The sequence below is a fragment of the Cavia porcellus genome, unplaced genomic scaffold (genome assembly GCF_034190915.1).
Source record: "Cavia porcellus strain 051 isolate PalLab524CR breed Dunkin Hartley unplaced genomic scaffold, mCavPor4.1 scaffold_27, whole genome shotgun sequence".
Lineage (NCBI taxonomy): Eukaryota > Metazoa > Chordata > Mammalia > Rodentia > Caviidae > Cavia > Cavia porcellus.
Window position 1 is genome coordinate 35,761,269 of NW_026947510.1, and position 24,796 is coordinate 35,786,064.

Consider the following 24,796-nt stretch of genomic DNA (forward strand, 5'->3'; position numbering starts at 1 on the left):
ACTTTCAACCCAGTCTTTCTGCCCTCCAGACCACAAATGGCCATTTTACACTCTTGTACCTCTGATTCTGTTGGTGGCGATTGGGAATACACATTGTTTTTATTTAAAACCTGTTCCTCTTGTGAACCCTGATACAGTGACCTTAGGTGTCATTAACAATGCATGCATCTTAACGGTTTCCAAGTGACTGGGGAAAAACCTAGATTACAGGCAGATTATGTTCACTCTGAACATTATCTCCTCTGAGCTATTTCAAGAATGTATTTAATTAGCCAACCTTTACTTCTGCATTGCCTCCTCTGAAAACTTTAAGCTGATTGTTTAAAAAAACCCCTACTTTTCTCAACTATTTCCTACACCTATGTGGAACATACGAACAAGAATCATATCTTTAAGTTGTTTGTCTCAATCAACAAGTGTTTATTAATAAAATAAAGCTGTGTCCAATATAACTTTTTAATAACATAGCAGGTTGGCAAAAGGAATAACCAGAACATAATTCTTAGGAGAATTATAGCAGACAGGTGAATATACATGACAATAAGAATAACAGAAAATACATGTGCATAATGATTTACAAATTATGTTACATAGTTTGTTCTTTGTTTCTCACAACAAATCCTGGAGATGTCTTTAGTACTCCTTTTACAGGTGACAAAATGGTATTTTAAAATGTCGGTAACTTGTTTTACCCACCTCAATGTTCCAGTTACTGTACTTTAAGGGGTAGTGTGCTGCGTGGTGAGCTCAGCACTGTGAGGCACGACAGTGCCAGGCCAGGCTTACTTGCCCATTTAGTTCTCTAAGAGCTAGAGAGATGCGTAGATAGGTCCAAAGAAGAGCATGCATTTTCTGCCCTGGCTCCACAAGGTGGCAGTGAGATGGTGTGAGCTGCTGTGGACATGCTGTGGCTTTAAGTGATAGAAGCAGGAAGGAGTAGAGAAGCAAGCCAACGTCATTGTTTTAGAGCTTAAAAAGGATGCATACATTCTTGCACACATGTGTGCTTGTGTATTTGTAAGGTAGAGGAACTGAAGCGGTGATAGTACTGTTATACTTTGCACAGTTTTTCATATTTCTAGTGGGTAGAGCTGGAGTGATAGAAAAAATTTGACATTTGACATAGACTATATTCTCTTATCCTACACCAGCAATCTCTCTCTTGTATTCTTTATTATAAATGGGTATTGCATGATATCCCAGATGATCATTTAATCTATTATAAAATTGGTTATTCTTTCAGGAAGAAAGTTTCTGGGTTCAGTGCATTAGTAACTGTGGCTGTGCTTATAATTTCTTGTTCTTCAAGCTTGCCACAGTCTTTGAACTGGTAGAAATACAACTATTAGTATCAGGAGGTGAAGGAATTTTATACGCACTGAATGACTGAAGGAATTCAAGACACCTGATACTCTCCTGGCTTGTTGGTAATCAATGTAATGAATTTTGGCTTTGGATAAAGAATTAGAGTGCCTGATGAGTACAGTCCATATCAGAAAACACTTGTCAAGAATGAAGACTTAGACTATTGACACTCTAGACTCTGAGGAAAGCTTGGTTCCCATGTAGAAATCAAATCCCCATCACAGCGAAGGGTGCTGTACTCTAGATTCTTTCTCCACGGGAGGCAGCTGCTTTCCCCCAGGCACTGGGGGCACCTCGGGTGCTTTCTCTCCGCATCTCGCCACCGTGAAGCGACTCATATGAAGAGCTTCCTCATAGCCTGGGAGGGCGTCCAAGGAGGTGGGCAGCTGACCCAGGGAACTGTGGGAATGGGCTACAGCCAGAATTCTCCGAGCTGCAGAGCCAAATGCTGACTGCAGGGCTGGAAGGGAAGAAGAAGCAGATATGACTTAAATGTGCTGTTTTTAGACCTCAAATTCTTCACATCACACTAAGGTCCTTACATTTTTAATAAGAGCCCAAACTCACTGTCACCCGCAGCCAAAAAAATGTATGAAAAGCTTCATATTCTGTTAGAAGAACTTGTCTGGTGTCTTTGAACAATCTTATGTTGTGTTCCCATATCTCACACCCTACCCTTCCTCTTCCAGTCTTAGATCTCTTTATATTCACCTACCAATATTGCAGACTCTGAACTTTATTTTTTCCCTAAAAATAAAGTAAGAAAAGGGAGGTAGTAAAGTGAACAACAACATGTCATATTGCACTATTTTCAAAGTAATTATTACAGTGTTTGCTATCTACTGCTCTAGCTTGTATTTATCACCTCATTTTAGGAATGAATATACAATAATGCAAAGTGTCTTATAATAATGATCAAAGGAATGTTGGGCAAAAAATTGTAAGGACCATGACTTGAAGCACACGGAACTAAAAGCAAACACCACTAATTTCTTTAAAAATACAAAACAGTATAGACAACAGAAAGTAAGATTTTCACAAAATTGACATTTTGAAAGATAAGTTCAGCATTTGAAAATAAGTTATCAAGCTATTTATAAACATAAATAAATTTAGGGTATGAAAATGATTTATTATCTTGATAATAGAAAATAGGAAGATACAGCTTTCTCTAATGGGAGGGGTTCGAGAGATGGACAGCAGGAGAAGGAGAGAAGGGAAGAGAATGAGAAAAGCAATGAAGCTGTGTTCTGTGCATGAACCCACTCCATGTAAACATGGACTACTAATAAAGAAGAGAAACAAAACAAAACAAATGAACTATCAAGTGTGCAATTCTCCTTGTAAAAGGTCTCCAAAATGTCTTTAGTATTCCACTTCTTTCTTCATGCTATCACCAGCCAGACAAATGTCTGAGAATACAGCACCAGTGAGATGCCAGGTCAGCACCCCATGAGTCTTTCGGAAATTAAAATTGCTCTGAATCCTAGGAGCTGTAATGTTATTTGATTAGTGTTGCTATACCTATGGGGTCCTTTTAATTCTTAATTTAAACCCAGGTGTCTTCCCCACGTCAAATTAGTGTACTCACAAGTGATAGTGTTCTGTAGGGTGTCATGGTCAAAAGCAATCACAGTTACTTCGTAGGGTGGCTGACCTTCGTCTTCCCCGTTTTGTTGACGAACCAGACAGCAGCGGAAGCACACTGAAGTCAGGCCACAGAGCAGAAGCAGGGCACCAACTACTACCAGCAGCCTACAAAAGCCCAGCGGGGAGGAAACTCAGACCTGGTTTGTCTCAACTCTGGCATCATCAGTCTTTAGTGCCTTTCAATTCTTGTTGACATTCCACATAAAAATGATGAGATTGCAATTCATATATACATACATATTTCTTTCTTTGTTAGCAGGATTAAGCCAAATGATTAGAATACATAATATTTTACAGATAACTTGAAGTAGCTGCTTTTTACTTTACTGAAATAAACTTTGTGAAGGTATTTCTTGAGCAGATCCCATAAGGACAAAACAATCTTTTGATCTCAATAGAGGAGATTGTATTCAAATGAGATATCTTGGTGTATGGTTTCATAGGCTAACTAGGTAAAGTAACTTTAGTCCAGGAGATACTAAATAGGGAAGCTGTCTCAAACTTTCTGTTCTCCCTCACTTCCCTCCCTCCCTTTCTGTCTCTGTCTCTGTCTCTGTCTCTGTCTCTGTCTCTGTCTGTCTGACTCTCTCTCTGTCTCTCTCTCTGACAAAGAAATAGATATAATTAATGCCTTGTAAAATGAAATACTTTGGTAGGTATTGCAACTGAAACTTACCATATATACCACAGATGTACCCAGTTTGTAGTCAGACAGCTGTGGAGAAAAATAGAGTTTATTTCATTATATGTCACAAATGTGAGTTACAATATAAAAATATCATTATAATGCATCTAAGCAACTAAGATTAAAAATTTTCAAGTTCTAAAAAATGAGCTAATTCTACTATGAAATGACATACATAGTATTTTATATCGTATATGACACTGTGCAAATTATTTTATAAATAAAACAATCACAGTGAGCATAAAAAGTGTCAATAGAAAATGAATCTATGACTATTGTAAACAAGTTGGAAAATATTTATAAAGAGTGAATTGGAAAATGGATATGAATATTAAGATTTTTACATATTTGAGTTCAGGAGAATGTAAACATAAAGGAAATTTCAGTTAAAAGCATGAAAGCAATCAAGTTTATGTTTCACAAGCTCTTGCAACACCCTTACCATGAAAAGGGATGTAAACTGTCACGTCCCTAATACTCGTATGCACTGAACCCAAACAGGAAGGGAAAAAGTTTCCCTACAATGAAAGATCACTAAACATTTTGAATTAACTGTTGCAATTGTTGACTTTCTCTGTAAGGGTAAAAAAAAAAAAAAATGAGGATTATGTGGAAGAAACAGCATAGGAATAAGATAAGGAGAAAATGCAAAGTATTTGTATGTTCGTAGATTAGTAACTTCTGTTTAATAATACTTGGTAATACATTCATCTATTGCAATCTATTTCTGTATTCTTTTTGTGACCACACTTTTGTAGAAAGAAGTGTTTATGTTTTTTACTGAACCTTTTATACTTTTGGTTTTCTTGCATTCATCATGTATTCAAAACTCTTGGAATTTTACACTAGATTCTGATTCTGCAGGGAAGAATTTTCTTGTAGTGATAGATGTCTAAAGTCTCAGATAATGTCAAATAACCAAGGTCCCATGTGCGGGTGATAAAAGGCAGGGTTATCGCTGCTTCCACGGCTAGATACATGATTTCCTTCAGCTTGAATGAATTTTTCATTTTCATTTTCCTTCCTTCCTTCCTACCTCCCTCCTTCCTTCTCTACTTTCTCCCTAATGCTCCCTCCTTCATTCCTCCTTTTTATTCCTTTCAATACTGGAGATTAAACCCAGTGCCTCATATATAAATGTTTATCTTTACGTTCTCGTGTCTGCATGAGACTCAATTATGACAGCTTCAGTTTATAGAAAAACTCTATCAAAGTGATAGATAAATGAATTCCGCAATAAATATTAACTGCCCTAAAAACCAGAAATTGCTTTTAGGGTTGAGATAGGGATTCCATTCTGGAAATCACCCAAGCAGATAAGCCAATGGCTAGATAATGAATCCTGTCTGAACTGATGAGTGAGAGGCTAAAAAAACCTTTTGCAAGTCTCTATGATGATATAAATTGAGATGAATTATACTGCTTTGGTGGAAGATTGTAATATTTTGAGCACATAGAATGACACATCTGCGATAGTAGGCGAATGCCTGCTAGAAGAAATAAAGGGAAGTTACAGTGTTCTAATGACTTTTTGACCTGTGTTTGGATGTTGATGGTCTGTTTTCCTTTCAGTTCAAATTCTTAGATACTTACTACTCAGAACTGACACAATTCTCCTCACATCGTGCTCCAGGAAGCTGTAGGAAGAGAAATAGTCTCAGACAGGGAAATCATCTCGTCTGCTAAGGTCAGCAACCTTATCGTAGCCCATGGCTGTCGTCTGATGAGGGCATGTTTGTAAGGTCAGGTCATACTTAAGACTGTAACTTGTGACTTGTCTCTCCCATGCCTGCTGACTTGGGGTGGGAAACTTTGAAAGAGATATTTATCTCACTTGTTTGTATTTGTTTGTTCTTAATAGTGTTACTGCCTATGAATGAAAGGAAGCCATTTATACCAATTTATTTTACAAATTTCTTGATCTATCCTTCAGAATGTTTTGCTGGTCAGCATTACTGCCCTGTTGTGAATTAAATTTTTCTTCACAGTCCTTTTACATGCCCTCAACACAGCCATATCTTATCATACAACACAACAAGGGTAAGGGAATGAGGGCTTTCTGAATAACGTCTGCATCCTACTCAGGCTATTAATTTCTAATATTGCATAACATTTTTTTACAATAATCCTATAGCTGAGAATCATTAACCTTAGTTTGAAGGGTGAAAAGACTAAGGCATAGGTAATGTGACCAATGCTATACACCCACTGACGTAGCCAGAATTTAAATATGATTCTATCATCATTGTTATTTGTTAAATAAGTTAATACAATTGATGGCAAATTTGGTCTTACAGCTCCTTAATACTGACACCATTCCTTTCTATTCCTCACAAACAACAACAACAAAACAAAATCAAAAGCTCTTCCTTTCTCTCTGTCCTAGATCTCAGATGACTTCCTCCTTGAAAGACTGCTTTAGAGGCAAAGTTTATTTCTGGGAACTGTTTCAGTCTTCCAGAACTTCAAATGACCTAATATTTCAGAAGTGCAAGAGAAGCATTATGATAGGACAGATATTTGTATCTATTTAATGATGGGAAGTGGAGGAGTACAGGGGCCTGTTATTTAAGGAAAGATAGAAAGAATTTGTAAAAGGATTAGGAGCCACCATCTGCAGGTAACACTGGAAAAACTCTTGGTCATTGCTTTTGTTTTCACTTGAAAGAGGTTGCCAAGAACGATGCCCAAGGGCTTCTTTCCTCATCCCAGCCTTGCTCCCTTGCTTGCCTTTCATCACTAAAGTAAAAAGAAATCTAAGGTGCTCAACAGATAATTTGCCACTTCTCAGGTTTGCTGCAGAGAGAACAGAAGTGAAGGGAAGAGGAGAAAAGGGAAGAGAAATAGAACCTAGAAAAATGCAAGAAAAAATAAAGGATTGTTGAGATATTGATTAATTGGCATCTAGGAAGCAAAAGAGCAGCTCACCCTGAACAAGGATGTGATATAATGCAGCTTGTGTACTTGCTAGATTTTATACTTATATACTAGTTAATGCTGATGATTGTCCAGAATCCTTCTGTCTAATGACTGCTTTCTCAACTAATGAAATATTCATAGGCTATTGATTCAGGATGGGGAGAAACGTAGGAACGAAAATATTTTTAAAGAGTCTCTCCCACCATCATTCCCCACATCCCATACTGGAAATTGCACCGAGGGCTTCACTGAACACCAGCCCATTTTTTATCTAAAACAGGGTCTAATTTACCCAGGCTGAGACTAAATTTGTTCTCCTCTTTTCCTAAGCTTTCTAGGAGAATCTTCCTTCTTTTATTTGTGGAATGGAGACACCTTAATGGGTAGAAAAATATCAGAACTGATGTAGGAAATTTCATTTAGTGGAATTATGCATAAATTATCCAAATACAATTTATTTATTTGGAGTTTTGAGGGATATTTGATACTATACTAAATGAGAGAAACATAATTGTCACTTTTAAAGTGCTATAGCTATCCTAGAGCTATACATGAGAGAGAGAGAGAGAGAGAGAGAGAGAGAGAGAGAGAGAGAGAGAGAGTGTGTGTGTGTTATTTGGGAATGAACCCAGAGCCTTCACACTGAGCTATATCCCAAGAACTTTTTAATTTTGAATTTTTAATTTTTTTTACTCTGAGTAAAGCTCTCATTAATTACACAGGCTGGGCTCCAATTTATAATCTCCCCTCACTCTCCCAGAGTGCTGGCATTCATCACCACTTCTGGCTTACTATAATGTCTGTCTCCCTCTTCATAGTCCCACATGCATCTGTAGTCCCACATGCATTAGTCCCACATGCACAACAGTAAGTGACCATGGGACTTACTCCCTGCCCCATTACCTCTCTCTGTATTTTTCTTTTCACCTCAACTGTTTTCTACAAGATTTTTCTGAGTGCTGATGAACCTAAAAAAAAAGCCTTCTCCATCTTGCTTTTTCACAGCTGAACTCACCTGGATGAAACAGAGGAGAACAGAGGCCGTCAGAACATGGGCAGAGACTTCCATCCGGCTGAACACTTGCTCCCGCATTGTGCGCTGGATATCCGCTACCTCTTCTCCATCCTCTGCGGGGTGTGTGACTTCTTGATCTAGAATTCTCAAGGAGAGAAACTTTTCTTAGCAATATATTAGATTTTCCTTCTATCTCTTCTTACTCCCTCTGACTTTTGATTTCAAAAATACTTCCTCTTTCCTCCTAGCTTTCTCCTCTATTTTTATTTCTGATTTTATTGACTCTGCATTTGTTCCTTCTGCCTTTTTCCACCCTGCTGTTAAAACTTTTCTATGTTTTCTGTTTTCTGCCCCTGGCTATTCCCAATAGGAAAACATTCAAGGAAGACACTTTTGCCCTTTAAGTTAAAGAGTTTTCTAATCATTGATTAGAAGCCTAACTTTGAGGAAGGTCAAAGGCAGATTGGCGATGACCAATTATGTTCTCGTGTTCATCAGAAAGTAGGTAGGTAATGCTTCTTGGTCCTTTATCATAGGGTGCCGGGGTGACTGTTCAAGGTTGAGAGTCACCCTGCCAATCTCCTTTCACCCTTATCCATGTGATTAGCACTCCCTCTTCTTGCTTTTTGAAACTCTACCCTCACTATGTTGATAATCAACTCTCCTGGTTCTGGGTCATTTCATTTATTCTTAACCACTGAGGTAGGACTGAGCAGCTGCCAAAGCCACCTCATTTTGGGAATGAGATTTGAAAATTAGAATTTCCAGGTGCTCTCCATGGTCTCCTCCATTCTGACCTAGACTCCCACTGAAACAGACAAGCTAGACCTGCAGACATATGTTTCAGAATTGGTTTCCAAGATTTATAGATATTTTGTGTGTGTGTTTGTCATTTTTTCTTGTTTCTCTCCTTTCCCCCTCTCTCTCCTCCTCACTTTCTCTCCTCCCCATCCTCCTTCTTGTCTTCTTTTTACAACTTCTTCATTTTCTTCCTCTTTTCTGGTAAAAGGGTGTTGTGACTGAGAATAGATCCAACTACTCTACAGCTAGGTGCAATGATGTGCACCTATAGTCCCAGCTATAGGGGAGACTAAAACGGGATGATCACTCAAGCTCAAGAGTTTGGGATCATCCTGGGAGACAAAACAAGACCCCAATTTTAAAATTAAGAAGAGCAAAAAATAAAGAAAGGAAAAATAAAATCTTATCACTCTAGGAAAAAAAAATCGAAGGTCAAAGAGCAAAAATAAGTACACATGGAAGGAATCTGGAATACTTGGAATATATCTATTGGAATGAATGAAGATATACTCAGGTAATGTTACTTAATGCAAGGCCTTTAATAAGAATATTAGACATTAGTTTAAAATGATGAATCAATATCATAAGAATGGAGTAAAACCATGTTTGATCCTTTTTAACTCTGAAAGGCAATTGTTGGGGGAGACTAGTCACATTCTAAAATGTTCTCCCACTGCATGACACTGTGATGTGAGGATGCAGAAGAGAAACATTTTCTCTTCACTTAAAGAAAGCAGAATAAGATAATGTACTGGTAGGATCTTGATTATTATAATTTATTTGTTTCAAAACTAAGTGAATAGTGATATGTTTTTAAAGTAAAGTTAATGCAATTAAAATGAAGAATGCTTTCCAAATTTTAATAGAAAACTTGGCAAGATGAAAGGTAGGTCAAGAAGAGCAGGACTTTGGTTACAACCCTTCACTAAGTAATTACAGTTTCCCCTGTCCTTTCCCATTCATAAAGCAGAAGGGAAGCACCACCTGGCAGCCAGAAGATGTGATTTCATAGAGAAAATAAAATTCAAGATGAAGTATTTCCTTCATCTCCCCACTTTGAACTGAAATCAGTGAGCACTGAACTACTTATAGCACATGTGTTTTTCAGTACTGAGGTTCATTTTCAGGATAATCTACCACTGAGCTACATTCCCAGCCCCATTCCTCTTGATTTCTGAGATAGAGTCTCTTTAAATTGCCCAGTGCTAGAACTCATGATCTTCTGCCTCAGTTTCCTTCAATGCTGGGGAATTTAGATGTGCTTCATTGTAGCTGGCCGTGTGTGTGTGTGTGTGTGTGTGTGTGTGTGTGTGCGTGTGTGTGCGTGTGTGCGTGTGTGCGTGTGTGCGTGCGTGTGTCGGCGATTGAATGTTGCCTCACATCTGTTAGAAAAGTACTGTAATATTGATCTAAATTGCTACCAGAGCCATTTTTAAAACATTTTTATTCTGATACAGGGTCTTCCTATATTGCCCAACTTGACCTCAAACTTTTAATCTTTCTGCCTCAGTCTCCCAAGTAGATGGGATTATAGGCATGTGCTACTGTGCCTGTTAAGAAGGCATTTTGAATAGAGTATTTCTATTCAATAATAACTCCCTGGGAAACATCATTAACCTTACCTCTCTCTTTTACTTGTTAGAGATACAGTAAAATACCACGGCTAAGAGCCCTGCTAGAATCTAGAATACCTGGGATTAATCACTTCCTTTTTCACTTATTAATATGTGATACGATCTTGGAAAAGTTATTGCATATCTCTGTGGGATATATATATATATATATATATATATATATATATATATTTCACTGCATATACTTCAAAAGAGTAAATAAGTTAGTATATGTACAATCCAAATAGTAGTCCTGATAATAAATATTCTGTTATCTAAGGTGATTTTCATTTTGACTATATTTTATAAATGATCCTCTTTCAAAATGCTGGAAAACTAATGGCTTTCATCCCTCCCTTACATTTTAATAGCAGGCCCTCTCTAACTGTGTCTCAGCTTTCCTAATACAGTATTCTGGTTCTGGAATATTTCCCTTTGCTGATTTCCATCATTTTCCCAGCCATGCCAGCCTCCGCCAGCACAAGCAGGTTTGTTTAACAAGACTTTCCCCTTGTTGCACTTTCCTCTTGTGTGATTACCATCATTCTTTTTGCCCTCCAGCTTCCTAACAGGTTTGAACAAAGTAGGTTTCTGTTAATGACTACCTTGGTACTTTTCTTTCTCAGAATTATGATTACCATTTCTATTTTCTCACCGGTGTATTACCTGGGAAAATAAAACATTTTTACCCTAATTAAAGTAATTATGATTTCTGAGAGTGCTAAATCAGGGGATTTCATTAGGCATTGATTACAGAGAATTTAGATGATACTACAAAAAATACAAATGCGTGGGGCCAGAGGATGGACGCTAGGGCAGAGGAAATTGACCTTGTTGTAACCCAACACAGTCCTGTGTGGTTCCATTAAGCTTGTGAATCATTGACTTGTTCCAATATTGTTAATTAAGGATTTGGATTGGAACCAATGAAAGGTGGAAGAATAAGACCTTTTCACCTATACTTTGGGGAATTGTTAGACAAGCACTGTAACAAATGTAGTCAAAAATGCTCACTTCTGGTTCCTTTGATTATTTTCTTTATGGTCTTTGCTAAGTCAGGTAGCACATCATGGATTTCCTTTCCGTCTCTGTACCTCAGTGAAATAGAAGCTAAGACTACTATCACTCTGCGATATCCGTATGAAAGACAGAAAGTTGAGTAGTGGTTAGGGCCAAAGCCATGGCTTCAAGGCTGGATAAGTTCTGTTCCATTTTAAACCATGGGGGATTACAACCTCGGAGGCATTGAAAGTCTGTTAGAGGGTTAGATTTAAAGAAGTAAAATAAGAGAGAAGCATTCAGCTTATCAAAGATGCATTAGACCTGTATGGCATTATTATGACTTGTAACTAGATGTCCCCCGAAAGCCTCAAATGCTCAGAAGTGTGGCTTTTTGGAAGTGGTTAAATCTAGGGTATGTGAATATGGATCATGGATGTGTGATACTGAAGTAATCCAATGATTAGTTTAGCACAGTTTGAGGTGTGATTGAATAGATTTTTACCAAAGATAAGAGATCCACCCTGGATGTGGGTGATACCAACCAACAGACTTGTAGCCTAAACGGAACAAAAGGGAAAGCTATGCTATGTGTTGCTGCTTGTTACTTCCTGTTTGTTCTGATACGAACTTTTCTCCTCTGCCATCCTGCCATACCTTAAAGATAGCCAACTATGGACCGAAACTGTTATGAACTATGAACTAAAAAAATTTTCCTTCTCTAAATTTGGGTGTAGAAAATTTTGTCTTAGGGTGAGAAAGGTAACTAATGCGTCCATATAATTACAAGCACAAAATATGTAAGCAGCACTATATAACAGCTTATCTCATTGTATCTGTGGCTCAGAGGCTTGCACACAATTGAATTATGCCCTTTGCTTAGAGTCTCATAAGGCTGGAATTATGCTGGCTGCTGGGCTGCATTCTTCCATAAAGGCTCAACCTGGGAAGGATCCACTTTCAGCTCCTGCAGGCAAGATGCGTTTCTTTGGACCTGTGAGATCAGTGTGTGCTTCCTTTTAAAGTCTAGATGGAGAGATATGCAAGAGTTAGAAAACAGTATGTTGACTTACAGGAGAGGTGTGAACAATGGGGATTTGTAATTGAAATTCTCTAGAAAAGCATATATATATATATGTATATATATATATATATATATGTAGAGAGAGAGACAGAGAGACAGAGAGACAGAGAGACAGAGAAAGAGAGAGGGAGAGGGTGAGGGAGAGAGAGAGAAATTGATAATTAGATAATTATAGGTGCATTCCAGGAGAGTGAATGTTACAATTCCAGTTGATAGGGTGAATACCCAGAAGAGTTAGTTGTGTGTAGTTTGAGCCCAAGGGCATCCGCTTGATAATTCTTTCTTACTAGGGAGAAGGTTAGTGTTTTTGTTCTTCAAGCTTTCATTCTTTGAATGAGGTCCATTCACTTTATGGATTGAAGTCTATCTAATGATGAATGTGCTGATCTCATACCCAGACTCCATGTCTTGGGCACCTTATGGCCTAGACGAGATAATATATAAAAATTGCCATCACTGGATTTGCTGCTTAATGTAGCATTTCAGCTGGAGAAGATAAAAATGTTCAGGAAATAGATTGCAGTGATAGCTACCTAACACTGTAAAGGTATTTAGTGCCATATTGATCAACATATCTGAAATGATTAAAATTGCAGCCATTTTAGGGGATCTAAAATAATTGCGTCACTGTGGGAATCACAAATTGTTATTTGATGCCTTATGATGCTATTCTGGTTTTTTAATTCATTATTATGAGAAATTTACTGATATTTCACTTGTGTAATCGACATGATGACCATAGAAATATGTCTGATCCAGGGCCTGATTTCCTGGCACTCACAGCAAAAGGAACCAGGATGAGGATTGTGTGGTAAAGATAATGTGGTCTCTTTTTCTTAATTAATGTATTTTTAGTGCATGTTTTCAGTGCATAATGATTACAATATAATGATTATATATGTACATATATGGACTTCTTAAAAGCTAATTTGACAAAGATGTACTTGCTACAGGGAGAATTAAAACTTCAGGATGGAGGGTTTATCTTAGCAGCACAAGCACCTGCCTGGCAAGTGCATGGTCATGAGTTTGATTCACAGTACTAAATAAATAAATAAAATTTAAAAAACACTCCAAACTTTAAATGGGAGATAAAGTGCTTTCAATTTAGTATTGGATATTTCATGCAGAAAAAGAGATTTACAAATTTAAGGAGGAATAAGGAAATGTAATCCTAATTAGACTCTGAGCGTTGGTGATTTTTTTTCTAATTAATTACTTAGAAAATTTATATATTTGTTACTTTTTTAACCTTTTATCTGTCTTAAAGAAGATTTTAGATATCATATAATTTTGCACATAAATACTTAAGAAAAATAATTTTATGGATAAGGAATTTTTTAACAGTACATGTAACTTCAGCAATTATTTATTCTCTGGGCATAAGGTTGTGAAGTGAAAAAATAGGTGAAAATTCTATCTATGCATTTATATAGATACACTTATGAGGACCCTATAGAAGATTCTGTGACTCGTCAGTGATGGGTTAGGCTAAAAGGTAGTCTTTTCTGTGTTATTTAACTGAACTAAAAACTACTGCTAATAATAGTTGTGACTATTATTTATTGAGTTCTTGTTATATTCCAGTACAATGCTTGTCATATACACTCACATTATCCCAAATTTATATAAACAAAGATAATAGATTCAGTGTTCAATAGTTCCCCAAGACAAGAGAAAGATTTGAAGTAGCTTTTCAGTCCAAGGGCTCTCTGTTGTGGTTTCACTGTCATTGTATAATTCAGTGTACCCCTTTGGGTTCTAAAGTTATTAAGAATCATCTGGAGTTCACCTCAGATTCCTGTTTGCTGTCGGTTAAAACAAGTGACAGTAAAACACAAAATGTGAGACCTGTGAAAGATATCATAATGAAATTAACAAACAAATGTGAAAGTTGGAATCAAACAATTTGGTCCTAAAGAATGCTTTTGCACAATTTGAATGTAACTTACTCTCTTGAATTTAACTTTCTATTTCTGATAAGTGGGCTAATGTATTTCATTTCTCATGGAAAATGTGGTTTTCACTTTCAAAAAAAAAAAACCCCACTTTGTGGAATATCAATAGACATCATCAGAATCACTACTTTTCCCACCTAAAATAGATGCACCCCAAAGTTTGCGTCAGTCAACTTTCCAGTATGAAGCAAAGCCTCCCCTTCCTCCTGGCAATAGCTGAGTCATTCTCCTATTAGATAACATTCTTCTACGAGATAACTTCTGCTATTTAAATACTTCAGCGAAAGCTCACATATTTTCAGTTTGTCAAAGTTCTTGACTGCTTCAGTCTCTCATTCTTAGTATGAGTTTGGAAATGACTTTTGGTGATCTCAAGAAGAAGTCTATGAAGGACCAGCCAGATAAGAAGTCATTTGGAAAGAAAGTTAAAGGTACCGGGGATGGGCTTGGGATATAACACAGCGGCACAGCTCCTGCCTAGCAAGTGCAAAGTCCTGAGTTCTATTCCCATTACCAAAAACAGGAACGAGGGTAGGTAACTGTGTGCAAGCGTAGAATTTCAGTGCAGTTCAAAAATGTAAATTTATGGAAGATTAGATTAGAAAACTAAAATATCTCCAAATCAGAAAACCTAAGAGAATTAATTCCACTTACTTAAATAAAAGCTCTAGAATACAATGTTGAGGGTGATGATGATAGTTAACTTATCCTGTTTACTGTAAGAAGTTCTCTTCTACTCACTTTAAATGCATGATTTCTGTGAATCACCACAATGACACCTTGAAATTGGTATTTTATTACCCCCTTTTCCAGAAGGTTAACTTAAGATTCAGAGAATTAGCAAAAATCACCCAGTGTAACAGAGCTGGTGAGTAGCAGAACTGGGATTATACTATCAACTTCCAGATTCTGGTATCCAATCGATGAGACAGTCTTGAGAACTGAATTCACTATGGAATGCTAACTTGTACAACAGTTCTTCAAATACTGCAAAAATCTGTAATATTTTATTGTCTCCAAAGCAAGTTAAGTGATATTCAGTATGGTCTAGTTTAATTATATTTGATTATATATTACTGCTTTGGAAAATTATGATTTCTGTTTGATATGTGCAATAAATTAAACTCCTTAAGTATATATTAATTTGTATGTCCAATTCCACAGGAAACCTAGATAAATTGGATTTTATTTTATATTTATTCTAAGAAAGGGAACAAAACAAGATGGGGAAGGCAGAAAAGTATTATCAGAAATTCGAATAAAGAAGTCCCAAATCAAGTTTACATAAACAAAATAGGGATTTCTTTCAAATGATGAAATAAGGGCAAGCTTGGAATAATTTAACATTTGAGCTAATGAACTACCTTGATAGGAAAACAGTGCTGGCATTCACTGGTAGACTTACAAATTAACAATAGCCGTGTTCCTTCACCCATTCACTAATTCATTCATTCACTCATCATTCATGTAGCTTAATAAGTCTGACTTTTACAATATGTATAAAATTATACTTTCACACTTTGGGTTAGATCTGTTACCTATTGCAAAGGATAGTAAAGATGTACAAACAGATAGTTGTTAAAATGATGCAATTCTTTGCAAAAGATGAAATTTCCTGCTATTTTTTTGCTAGCTTGCACAGTATGTGGGAGGAGATGATAACTATTGAATTAGGAAATGAATTACATTCCTTCCTGACAACATTTCTATTTTCTTTTTATCATTTGTGAATCTAGCATAATGCTTTTGAAGCATAAGGACTCCGTAAATATATTTGAGCATTGTTTGTCTTGGATTATTAAATATTCACACAAGAAATTTTGTGATGTTATGTTTCAAGCAATGTAACTGTAGGTGGCTGACTAAAGACCTGTTTTGGTTTTAAGATCTGGTGTGGTCTTTTCTGTAATGGTACAGTCTTACATACAGAGGGGAACACTACCAGTGCCTTATTTCTCTCACCCTCAGGACAACCTAATAAATGGTATGGGATTTTTTTTTTTTTTTTGGCCAAAGAAACAATATCTGGAATGCATAACCAGAATATCCACACTTTTAAGCTACATGAGTTGTTTTTATTAAAACAGTAAATTTTTCTGTGACCTATAGTGGCTGGGAGTAAGGAGGCATACTTTTATATAAGCCAAATGATTACTAAGTTTCATTCCTATTTTACTTTGATCAATGACTCCAGTCTCAAGATGTAATTACAGTGAAATGAAAATTAAAACACAAAACTATGTAGAGAATTCTTTGAAAAAAATATCAACTAATTGGCTAAAGCTCATTTGCTTGACATGAGCAGTATTCATATCAAGTTACTCATAAAACATGTGTGTGTGTGTGTGTGTGTGTGGATTCACGTGCACCTATAGTCTGTTTTACAACTACCAGGCTCTTAGTCCTGTGCAGTTGATCTAATCAAGTTGATTGAGAGTTTCTTAAAAATTATTATAGAGGGTAGATAACGTATAAACTTTAGAATGAGATATTTAGAGCCAGGTATCAGATACTGAATCTTAGCTCTTAAATTTACCAGTTGTGTGATCCATGAGTAAATTACTTAAATTCTTTAGCTGTCCATTTTTTCCTCTATAAGTACATATAATGAATTATGTAGAGCCTTTGGGAGGATCAGTGCTAAGGAATACAAAACCTCAAGGACACACAAGATCCAAAGATCTAGTTTGATGGCCTTGTCCCATCTCTTTGGTTTTTCTAATTCTGTCCTCTATCCTCCAGGTCGTCGTTTTCTTTCTTATCCATGCTGGTGCCCTGCTGCCATGACTTTGGGTATCCTTTGCCTGGGATTGTTGACAACTATCATAATGCTGAAGAAGCAAAGTAAGTCTTGCAATAGAAAAATAAGCACCAGATGTGAGGCCTTATAAACATAATTCCTAAAATTTTTAAACAACAGTCAAACAACCTTAATTTAGATTCATTTTAGGCTAAATGCTTTCTGAGTAAGTGGGAAGAAGAATGAGACTTCCTTAAAATGCAGTATGGATTTCACACTGGAGATTGAAAGTGAAATTGTAATTCAACTATCATTTAGTATTCCAGATATCTGACCTCCTAGAACAATATCAAGCAAACTTTACTCACCAGGAAAATGCCCTGGAAGGACAGCTGTTAGCCTATCGGCAGGCAGAAAATGATTCTCAGAGTTCACAGAAGGAGCTCAGAGAAATAATAGCTAACCTTCAACAGAAGCTGGATGAAGGGCACAAAGAGCAAAAGGAACTTCACCAGTTGAACCTGAATCTCCAAGATGCTCTGGCGAGAAAGGAAAACTGTTCAGGTACTGGGGAAGGGGGAGTTAATAAGGGGTAGTAGCAGATTCCCTGTCCTGTCCTAAGTATTTTGGCATATATTTGTAGCCATGAGATTGTCATACTGACATATGTGTCATTATTGATTCATAATTTTCTGTTGCCAGAAGTTGACTAGTTTGTCATCTCCACCCTACCCAATATCAACTCTGGGGACATCTGACTTAGTTAAGCACTACATTTGGTAGATTTAATGTTTTCTTCTTTAAAAGAAGAGCATCTTCTTTTTCTTTAAAATTCTAGTTTTCAGATTTATCTGGAAGAATCTTTCCATTCTCAACTCATGTCATACTTTTTCCATTCTAATGTGTCTCAATCGTATTTCTTTTTGAAAAGCATCTTTACTTGTAACTCTTTACTGCTAATTCAACATCAGCTTCATTCTTAATAACTGTTCTGTGAAGTGTACTACATCAATCTAGAGTCAAGGGAGGGAGGATTAGGTAGATACACTCAGGCTAGACAAGCATGTGAGGGTCTAAGTAGTGGGTTATTTTAAGAATTGGGTTAATCTCAACTGTCTAAAGGAATTTAGAATCTATGAAGCAACAGAAATAGCATCTATAATTATGATAAACTCTGGTAGATTAAATTACTCTTTGTACAGTGTAATTAAATTAGGTATATGCTTTCAGCCATGAGCAGAGTTCCAAGGTCTCTTCCTATGAAGTACATGAAAGAGTGCCCTGTTTTCTAAATTGCTAAGTGTCACTAATAAACAGATTCCTCTACCTTCATACTTCTACAACCCACGTAATATTTAGCATAAATATACCATGATTGGTCTCAGATACCCATCTCTTTATTTTATAGACAAAAATTGAGATTGAAGTAAGTGAAAATTAGTGATTTTTGTATAAAATTTTGTTGTTTATAAATCCTTTCACTACAGAGCAACTTAAATCCAAAATATGCATAAATTTTCAGGCAAAATGATATTTAACAAAAGTTAAAAACATCTTTAATCTTTTTTGAGAGGAAACTTTCAATGAAATAAATGATTATAGTACTTCAAGGAAGGATTAAGAGAAAGAGGGTTATATATCAAAGACAGGCATGTTTACATAAACAGATGTAGCCACATTCCAACCAAGGATTCATTTCAAAATAAGGCTGTAAAAAAGTTTTTATCAGTTGTAAAGTGATAAAATTAAGTCTTTGTGAAGACCAATTGGAGCCATCTCCCGAAATGTGAAGCATCTGCAAGGAATTAAGCAGGGTAGATGTTATGTCCATTGCTGGTAGATATGCCATGAAACATGATTTATTCCTCAACAGTGCCAAAGACCAATGAGCAGAGAAGAGATACCAAATAAGGTTCTGCTTTTATCAGGCATCTTTGAGAAGATGCTTTGAAAAATTATACTAAAACACTACAAGAGAAAATACTCATTTTCTTTTAAATTTGAAGCAAATTTTACCTTTTTTTTTTTTTTACTAATAACCCTGTGATCCTTAGTACATAACTAAGGAGGGAGAGATGCTAAGAAGTTACCACAAGTCTGAAATCTAGTGAGAGGAAGAAGCACACAGTAGTATATTTAATAATTAGTATCTGTATTGGTTCTTAGCTTTACATGTACAAAATACCTAATTAAAAATGGCTGATTTCAGATTGAACCTAAGATTCTATACCAGACTGTCTTAAGAGGTACTGAGAAATACTTTCTAGGATAGCTTAAATTTAAAAGTTTGAGATGTGGTGTGTTATAGTGGTTAAACATACAGCCTCCAGAAGTTAGGTTGTGCAGATTCCTATCCCCATTTTCCCTCTGTCACATGAGGACATGAAGTTGTTATGAGAGTTAAACGAGTTCATGCATGTAAAGCACTTCCAATAGTTTCTGGTACGTTATAAATATTATTTATTAAATTATATACAATATACTATACATATCATACTACATATATAACATATGTGTGTATAATATAGTACCTACATTACAAATGGTATAGATGCATACCATGAATTGAGATGTGTCTTTTTTCCTTTGACGCACCTTGGAAAATTTGCCTAGGCTATCTAGCATTAATATTGATTTTTTATGTTTACATATGAGATAGAGAAAGTTATGAAGAATGTTACATTTTTTGCTTGTGACTAGGTTTTGTGTGTGTGTGTGTGACCTTTCCCGTTCATTTCTATCATTTTTTCAGTGCCCTCTTATTCTGCCCTTTCTGGTAAAGTCTACTTTTATAAAATTATGTGATGATTTGTGTCATGATGAAAACTCAAAATTAAAATATAACCCTTCTAAAAGATTTGAAGTGTTTTACCTTTTGGTCACAGTGACTAAAGGTCTATGCTTCTCCTTAAGGAGATTCCAAGTGTTACGAACACTTGGAATGATGAAGATGTGGATGGCAGCTTGGTGATGGTGGTGTGGGGATTGTTGGAACCACCTACACACATGTGAGCACTAGAATATATTGCCTTTGCTCAAACCCTCAATTGGGTTTGTTGGACTCCCTGGGATTTTGTTTTGTTTTGTTTTGCTTTTTGTTGAGGCTCTCCAGGTTTCCTGAAATCTTATTGCAAATGAGATGCTACATACCACTACAATACCCCTACAACAGTCTTTGTAGAACAAATTTATCCCAAAGAAATACAGTATTTGCCACTATTTCGTGTTAAATTTGGGCCAGGGATTTTAGCTTACTGGCACAAGCGCTTGCCTGGCAATCTTGAAGTTGTGAGTTCTATCCCCCATATGAAAGGAAAAAAAAAAAATCCAAAAAATCCCAAACAAATTTTGCCACAATCACACTATTTTTAAAAATAAAAAGAAGTAAAGTAAAATTTAGTAACATATTTTAGTTCATTCACAATATTGGAAATATTAATACTAATCATTACAAAAATTATTAATGTGAAATTTTTACATTTTTCCATCTTAAATTTCAAAGTAGGCTATGTACTTTGTATTGTGGAGCACTTCTTCATGAAATTAGTTACACTAAAAGCATAGAAATCACATGTCTATTGTCTTGGTCTTGTCTAAAACGAGGAGGCACATTCCTTAGGACCAAATCCACTATTCAAGTATGTGAAGTTTTAAAGTACTTAAGGATTACTTTTAATGACAAAATAGCTATTAAATAGCCATTTTTAGTTGGGCATAGTGGTGCACATCTGTAATCTCAGTTCTTGGGATGCTAGGGCAGAAGGATCACTATGATTATATAAGCCGGCCTGAACTACAATGCAAGACCCTCTCTCAAATATAAATACACATATACATTTTTTTCTCTTTTTCTTCATAAAAAGATAAGTAAGATTCTGAGGCTTTTAGGTGTTTGCAGAGTGTGGATATAATTTCATTTAAGAATAAATGATAAGCCTAAAGGATAACAGCAAGGAAAATTGGCCTAAGAATCTTATAAGCGTTTCTACTCAGACATAACTCACTGATTAGATTTAATGTACTTTGTAGGTCCTTGTCCCCAGGATTGGATCTGGCATGGAGAAAACTGTTACTTGTTTTCCTCTGGACTATTTAATTGGGAAGCAAGCAGAAAGAACTGCTCAGCTTTGGGTGCCCAGTTGCTGAAAATTAATAACACGAGTGATCTGGTATGCATGGATGACTGGGGGGGGGGTGGAATACTGGTTGATGGAAAATAAGTCTGAATTAAATCCTGGGTGGGACAACACTTTAGAGTGAAAAATATCTGTTTTGTTTTCTTTTGTTTTGTTTTGTTTTAATTTAGCCTGGTCACATGTATGGTATTGGATTGACAGGCTATGTAATATTTTAGGCTTTAGTAAACATTTACATACAATCCTGAAGAGCGTGCCAAAGATCCCTTTTGGGATTTTTTAGTCTTATGAATGTAAGGCTACTTTTCAGATTCTGAATCTGTACATTGATTCCATCAACTCAGACATATTACTTTCCACAGGATTTCATCAAGCAAGTCATTTCCCATTCTAATCTCCCATTCTGGACGGGACTGAGTCTGAGGAAGCCCGACAATTCATGGATCTGGGAGGATGGATCTCCTTTGAGACCCCACTTGTAAGTTTCTTTTTGACATGCTTTTGAAGTTTTCTGTTCCTTGCTGAATGCACTTTGAATTCACTGCCACATTTCTATTCTCGTCAGAACAAAGCTTGCAGAATTTACACAAGGCTCCTTCCTCACCTCCCCAAAGGGATTTGCAACAGACTCTTTCAGATGTTCTCTGGAGTTTTTCTTCCCACCTTTATTTCTGATTTAAGGTTTAAAACAAGGCTAAGTTTCTGACAGTAGGTCTACTGCTAATGTGATAGACAATCTAACTTTTTTCTCTCTCTCTACCTATAGGTTGAAATTTCGTGGTGCTTTCTCTCATATGTACCCTTCAGGAACTTGTGCATATATACAGTGGGGAGATGTTTTTGCTGACAACTGCATTTTAGTTGCAGCCCGTATATGTCAGAAGGCAGCAGATCTGTTGCACATACAATAAATTTGAGGAAGCTGGAAGAAAAAATAGACTTTTTCCTGGAACATAAGCTATTTTTCATTTCTCGGGAGCAAATCATAGTAGCTTTGAGAACTGATAGTTATGAGCCAGCTTCGGAACTCCTTATCAGATGCCAAAATGGGTCTTTTTGGAGACTGAAACTGGGACTCCAGCTTCGTGACACCTTCACCTCAAAAACAGTGATTCTGTTTATCCATCCCAAGCCTCCCTGCCAAGCTCTAGGTCTTTCTTCCCTTTTCTGTTTTAAAAATTGACTCCTTACCAAGCTTGGGAAGCTACCACATTCAATCTTCTCTACCTCAGTGTTGACTTTTACAGCTACAGAAAGGACAAAACAACGTGTGCATCTGCACAAGGAAGCCAAATGAGGGGAAACGTGCTCTGGAAGCAGTGTACTTGAAGAAAGAGAACAAAGAACAGATCACTGTGTAATCAAGAATCATGCGTTCTCCACTTGGAAGACACCATTTGTTTTTACAGTTGGGGTCCACCTCCAGACTCTACCATTGATACAGACCACTCACATATTTCGCAGTGACTGTGGTGGCCCAGAAAGTGATGAGCAATTTCATGGACTTTTCTGTGAAATAAGTCACAATTCATTACCAATCTCTGAAATTATAATTATTTTTTCACCTTTTCTTTGCCAAATAGCAGCCCAATACAGTGTCAGAATTATACAAAGTTTGTCCCAGAGGCACAAACAGAACTTTCTCCCCAACGTACAAACTATTTACAGACACTCTCCTAAATTCTAACGTATTACGTAATAATTCAGAAATATACAAGACCAAATATAGTCAATTCAAGGACAGTTTGAACCAGGTATATAAATATTGCTGAGCACAAATAGATGGAATTAGAAACTCCCCTTTATTTTTAGAGCTTCAATTGTCTTTCCACCCCCTTCATGCTATTCTACTTTCAAAGAAACTTTACTATTTTGCCATATATAACACATCAGCAAATCATATATATGATGTATGCCATATATATATATTCTATATGATCCTTATAAAGACAAGAATGTTTTCTTTGCTACTAGTCTCTGTATAATTGATTTACAATAAACTGCAATTTGAAACATTTCCCACATTACATATAAACATATTCCCCTTATGATGAGCATATCAACAACCACAAATTATTCATCATACCCTGCCCCGTGTGTCTTCCCCAGACAACCACTAATCACCTTTCAGCTTACATTCTGAAGGGTTTCATATGAATGGAATCACACTATACACCCTTTGGGTTTGACCTCTTTTACTTTGAGTAACTTGGGTTTCATATATTTTTGTCTTGTTGCTTGTATCAATTATTTATTCTTTGTTTAGTGTTGATTGTCCCTTTGGGGACATACTACAATTTATTTGTTATGTGTACCTGTTAGTGAAATTTGGATTGTTTTAGTTTTGAATAACTACAAATAAAGCTATGAATGTTCATGTGGAAGTTGTTGACTGAACTTAGGGCTTCTTTTGTCTTGGATAAATACCTAAGAGTGTAATATCTGTATCTAACAGTAAATATATGTTTAGCTACTTGAGAAAGTGCTAATCTGTTTTTCAAAGTTGCATCCTTTTATATTTCTGCCAGTAGTGTATAAATGATCCAATTCCACTTTATCTGTGTCAGAATTCAGTGTGAATGTTGTGGTTGATACACTATGTCAACTTGAGAAGTAGAAGTTTAACTGAGAGACTCAGCAGGAGCTGAGATCTTTACTTTGTAAATATCTTTATCCTTTGTAAAAGGAGGGCACAGAGATTTTGTGAGCGCTACACCAGCCCTGGGGAGGGAGGTGGTAGCCTCTGTACCGTATAAGGGAGGAGAAAGACTTGTTCCCCACTTTTTGCATTGGCTGCTTTTGCTTGCTGCTGCCTTGAAGAGTTGTCCCAGTGCCATGCCACTGTGCCAGCTGATTATGGACTGAAATCTCCACATACTGTAAGCTAAATAAACCTTTCCTTCCCTAATTTTGGGTGCCAGGTGTTTTGTCTCACCAATGAGAGAAAGTAACCAAGACAAAGGACAATCTTTTTTTTTTTTTTTTTTTAAACTGCCCCCTTCCCTCCATCCCTTCACCTTTCCTCCATCCTTTGGTCTGCTTCCTTTTTGCAAAAGATCTATCTCCCTGTTTCCTATTATCTTTTATTTTGTTATTTATTTATATTTTGAGTTTCTCATATAAGAGAAATCGTGTGATATTTAAGGCTGTGCATCTGATTTGTTTCACTTAACATTATTGTCTTAAAATGTACCCATTTTCCTACAAATGACTGAAGACTAGCCTTCACTATGGCAGAGTGATGCTTCATTGTGTATAAATGCTACATTGTTTTAAACTATTCATGTGTTGATGGCCATATAGGCTGCTTCCAATATTTAGCTATCATAGCTATATTGATATAAACATGAATATACATGTACTACTGTAATATATCTTTATGTCTTTCAGAAAGATATCGAGAAGCAATAGCTGAGTTAAACGGAATTTTTAGTTTTAGTTTTTTGAAGAATCTTAATACTTTCATGGGGGCGATAGTTTACATTTCCAACAACAATACAGAAATATTTCAATGTTGATTGTTTTATTCATTATACCAGATTTGTCATGTATCATTGTAGTTTTAATTTGCATTTCCTAAGTGTGATCTTGAACATCTTTGCATATATTATCATCTGTATGTCTCCTTGGATGAAATATGGTACTCAATTCATTCCATGACTCTGGAAAAAAGGTGGCCATGTTTGTGTTTGTGTGGGAAAGATGGCCATGATGATGTTTGTCACCTGATACACAGTTCACAAGCAAAACCAAAATCTTGTCAAACACAAGAACCAAATTGTTTGCAGACAAAATTGTTTGTGAAACAAGGTACCACAGTAATTGTACAAT

General features: G+C 36.3%; 2 protein-coding genes across 4 annotated transcripts; one reads left to right on the forward strand and one right to left on the reverse strand.

Annotated features, from left to right (window-relative positions):
• Positions 1 to 390: 390 nt before the first annotated feature.
• Positions 391 to 8,257, reverse strand: Tmem52b (transmembrane protein 52B). 3 transcript variants are annotated; one of them, XM_013152937.3, is made up of 6 exons: positions 8,076 to 8,257; positions 7,635 to 7,779; positions 5,294 to 5,337; positions 3,692 to 3,730; positions 2,957 to 3,120; positions 391 to 1,825 (listed from the first exon to the last, which is right to left on the reverse strand). In XM_013152937.3, the coding sequence occupies exons 2-6, from the start codon at positions 7,710 to 7,712 to the stop codon at positions 1,584 to 1,586; spliced, it is 567 nt and encodes a 188-aa protein (XP_013008391.1). In that variant the 5' UTR covers positions 7,713 to 7,779; positions 8,076 to 8,257; the 3' UTR covers positions 391 to 1,583. The 3 variants fall into 3 exon arrangements, with proteins under 3 accessions (XP_013008391.1, XP_063094294.1, XP_003470337.1); XM_063238224.1 differs by having other exon boundaries at positions 7,635 to 7,771; positions 8,076 to 8,246; XM_003470289.3 differs by having other exon boundaries at positions 7,635 to 8,239.
• A 6,064-nt stretch (positions 8,258 to 14,321) lies between these two features.
• Olr1 (oxidized low density lipoprotein receptor 1) lies at positions 14,322 to 23,873 on the forward strand. The gene is made up of 6 exons (XM_003470290.3): positions 14,322 to 14,520; positions 16,832 to 16,933; positions 17,148 to 17,393; positions 20,859 to 20,998; positions 21,328 to 21,443; positions 21,732 to 23,873. The coding sequence occupies exons 1-6, from the start codon at positions 14,433 to 14,435 to the stop codon at positions 21,874 to 21,876; spliced, it is 837 nt and encodes a 278-aa protein (XP_003470338.1). The 5' UTR covers positions 14,322 to 14,432; the 3' UTR covers positions 21,877 to 23,873.
• Positions 23,874 to 24,796: the final 923 nt, after the last annotated feature.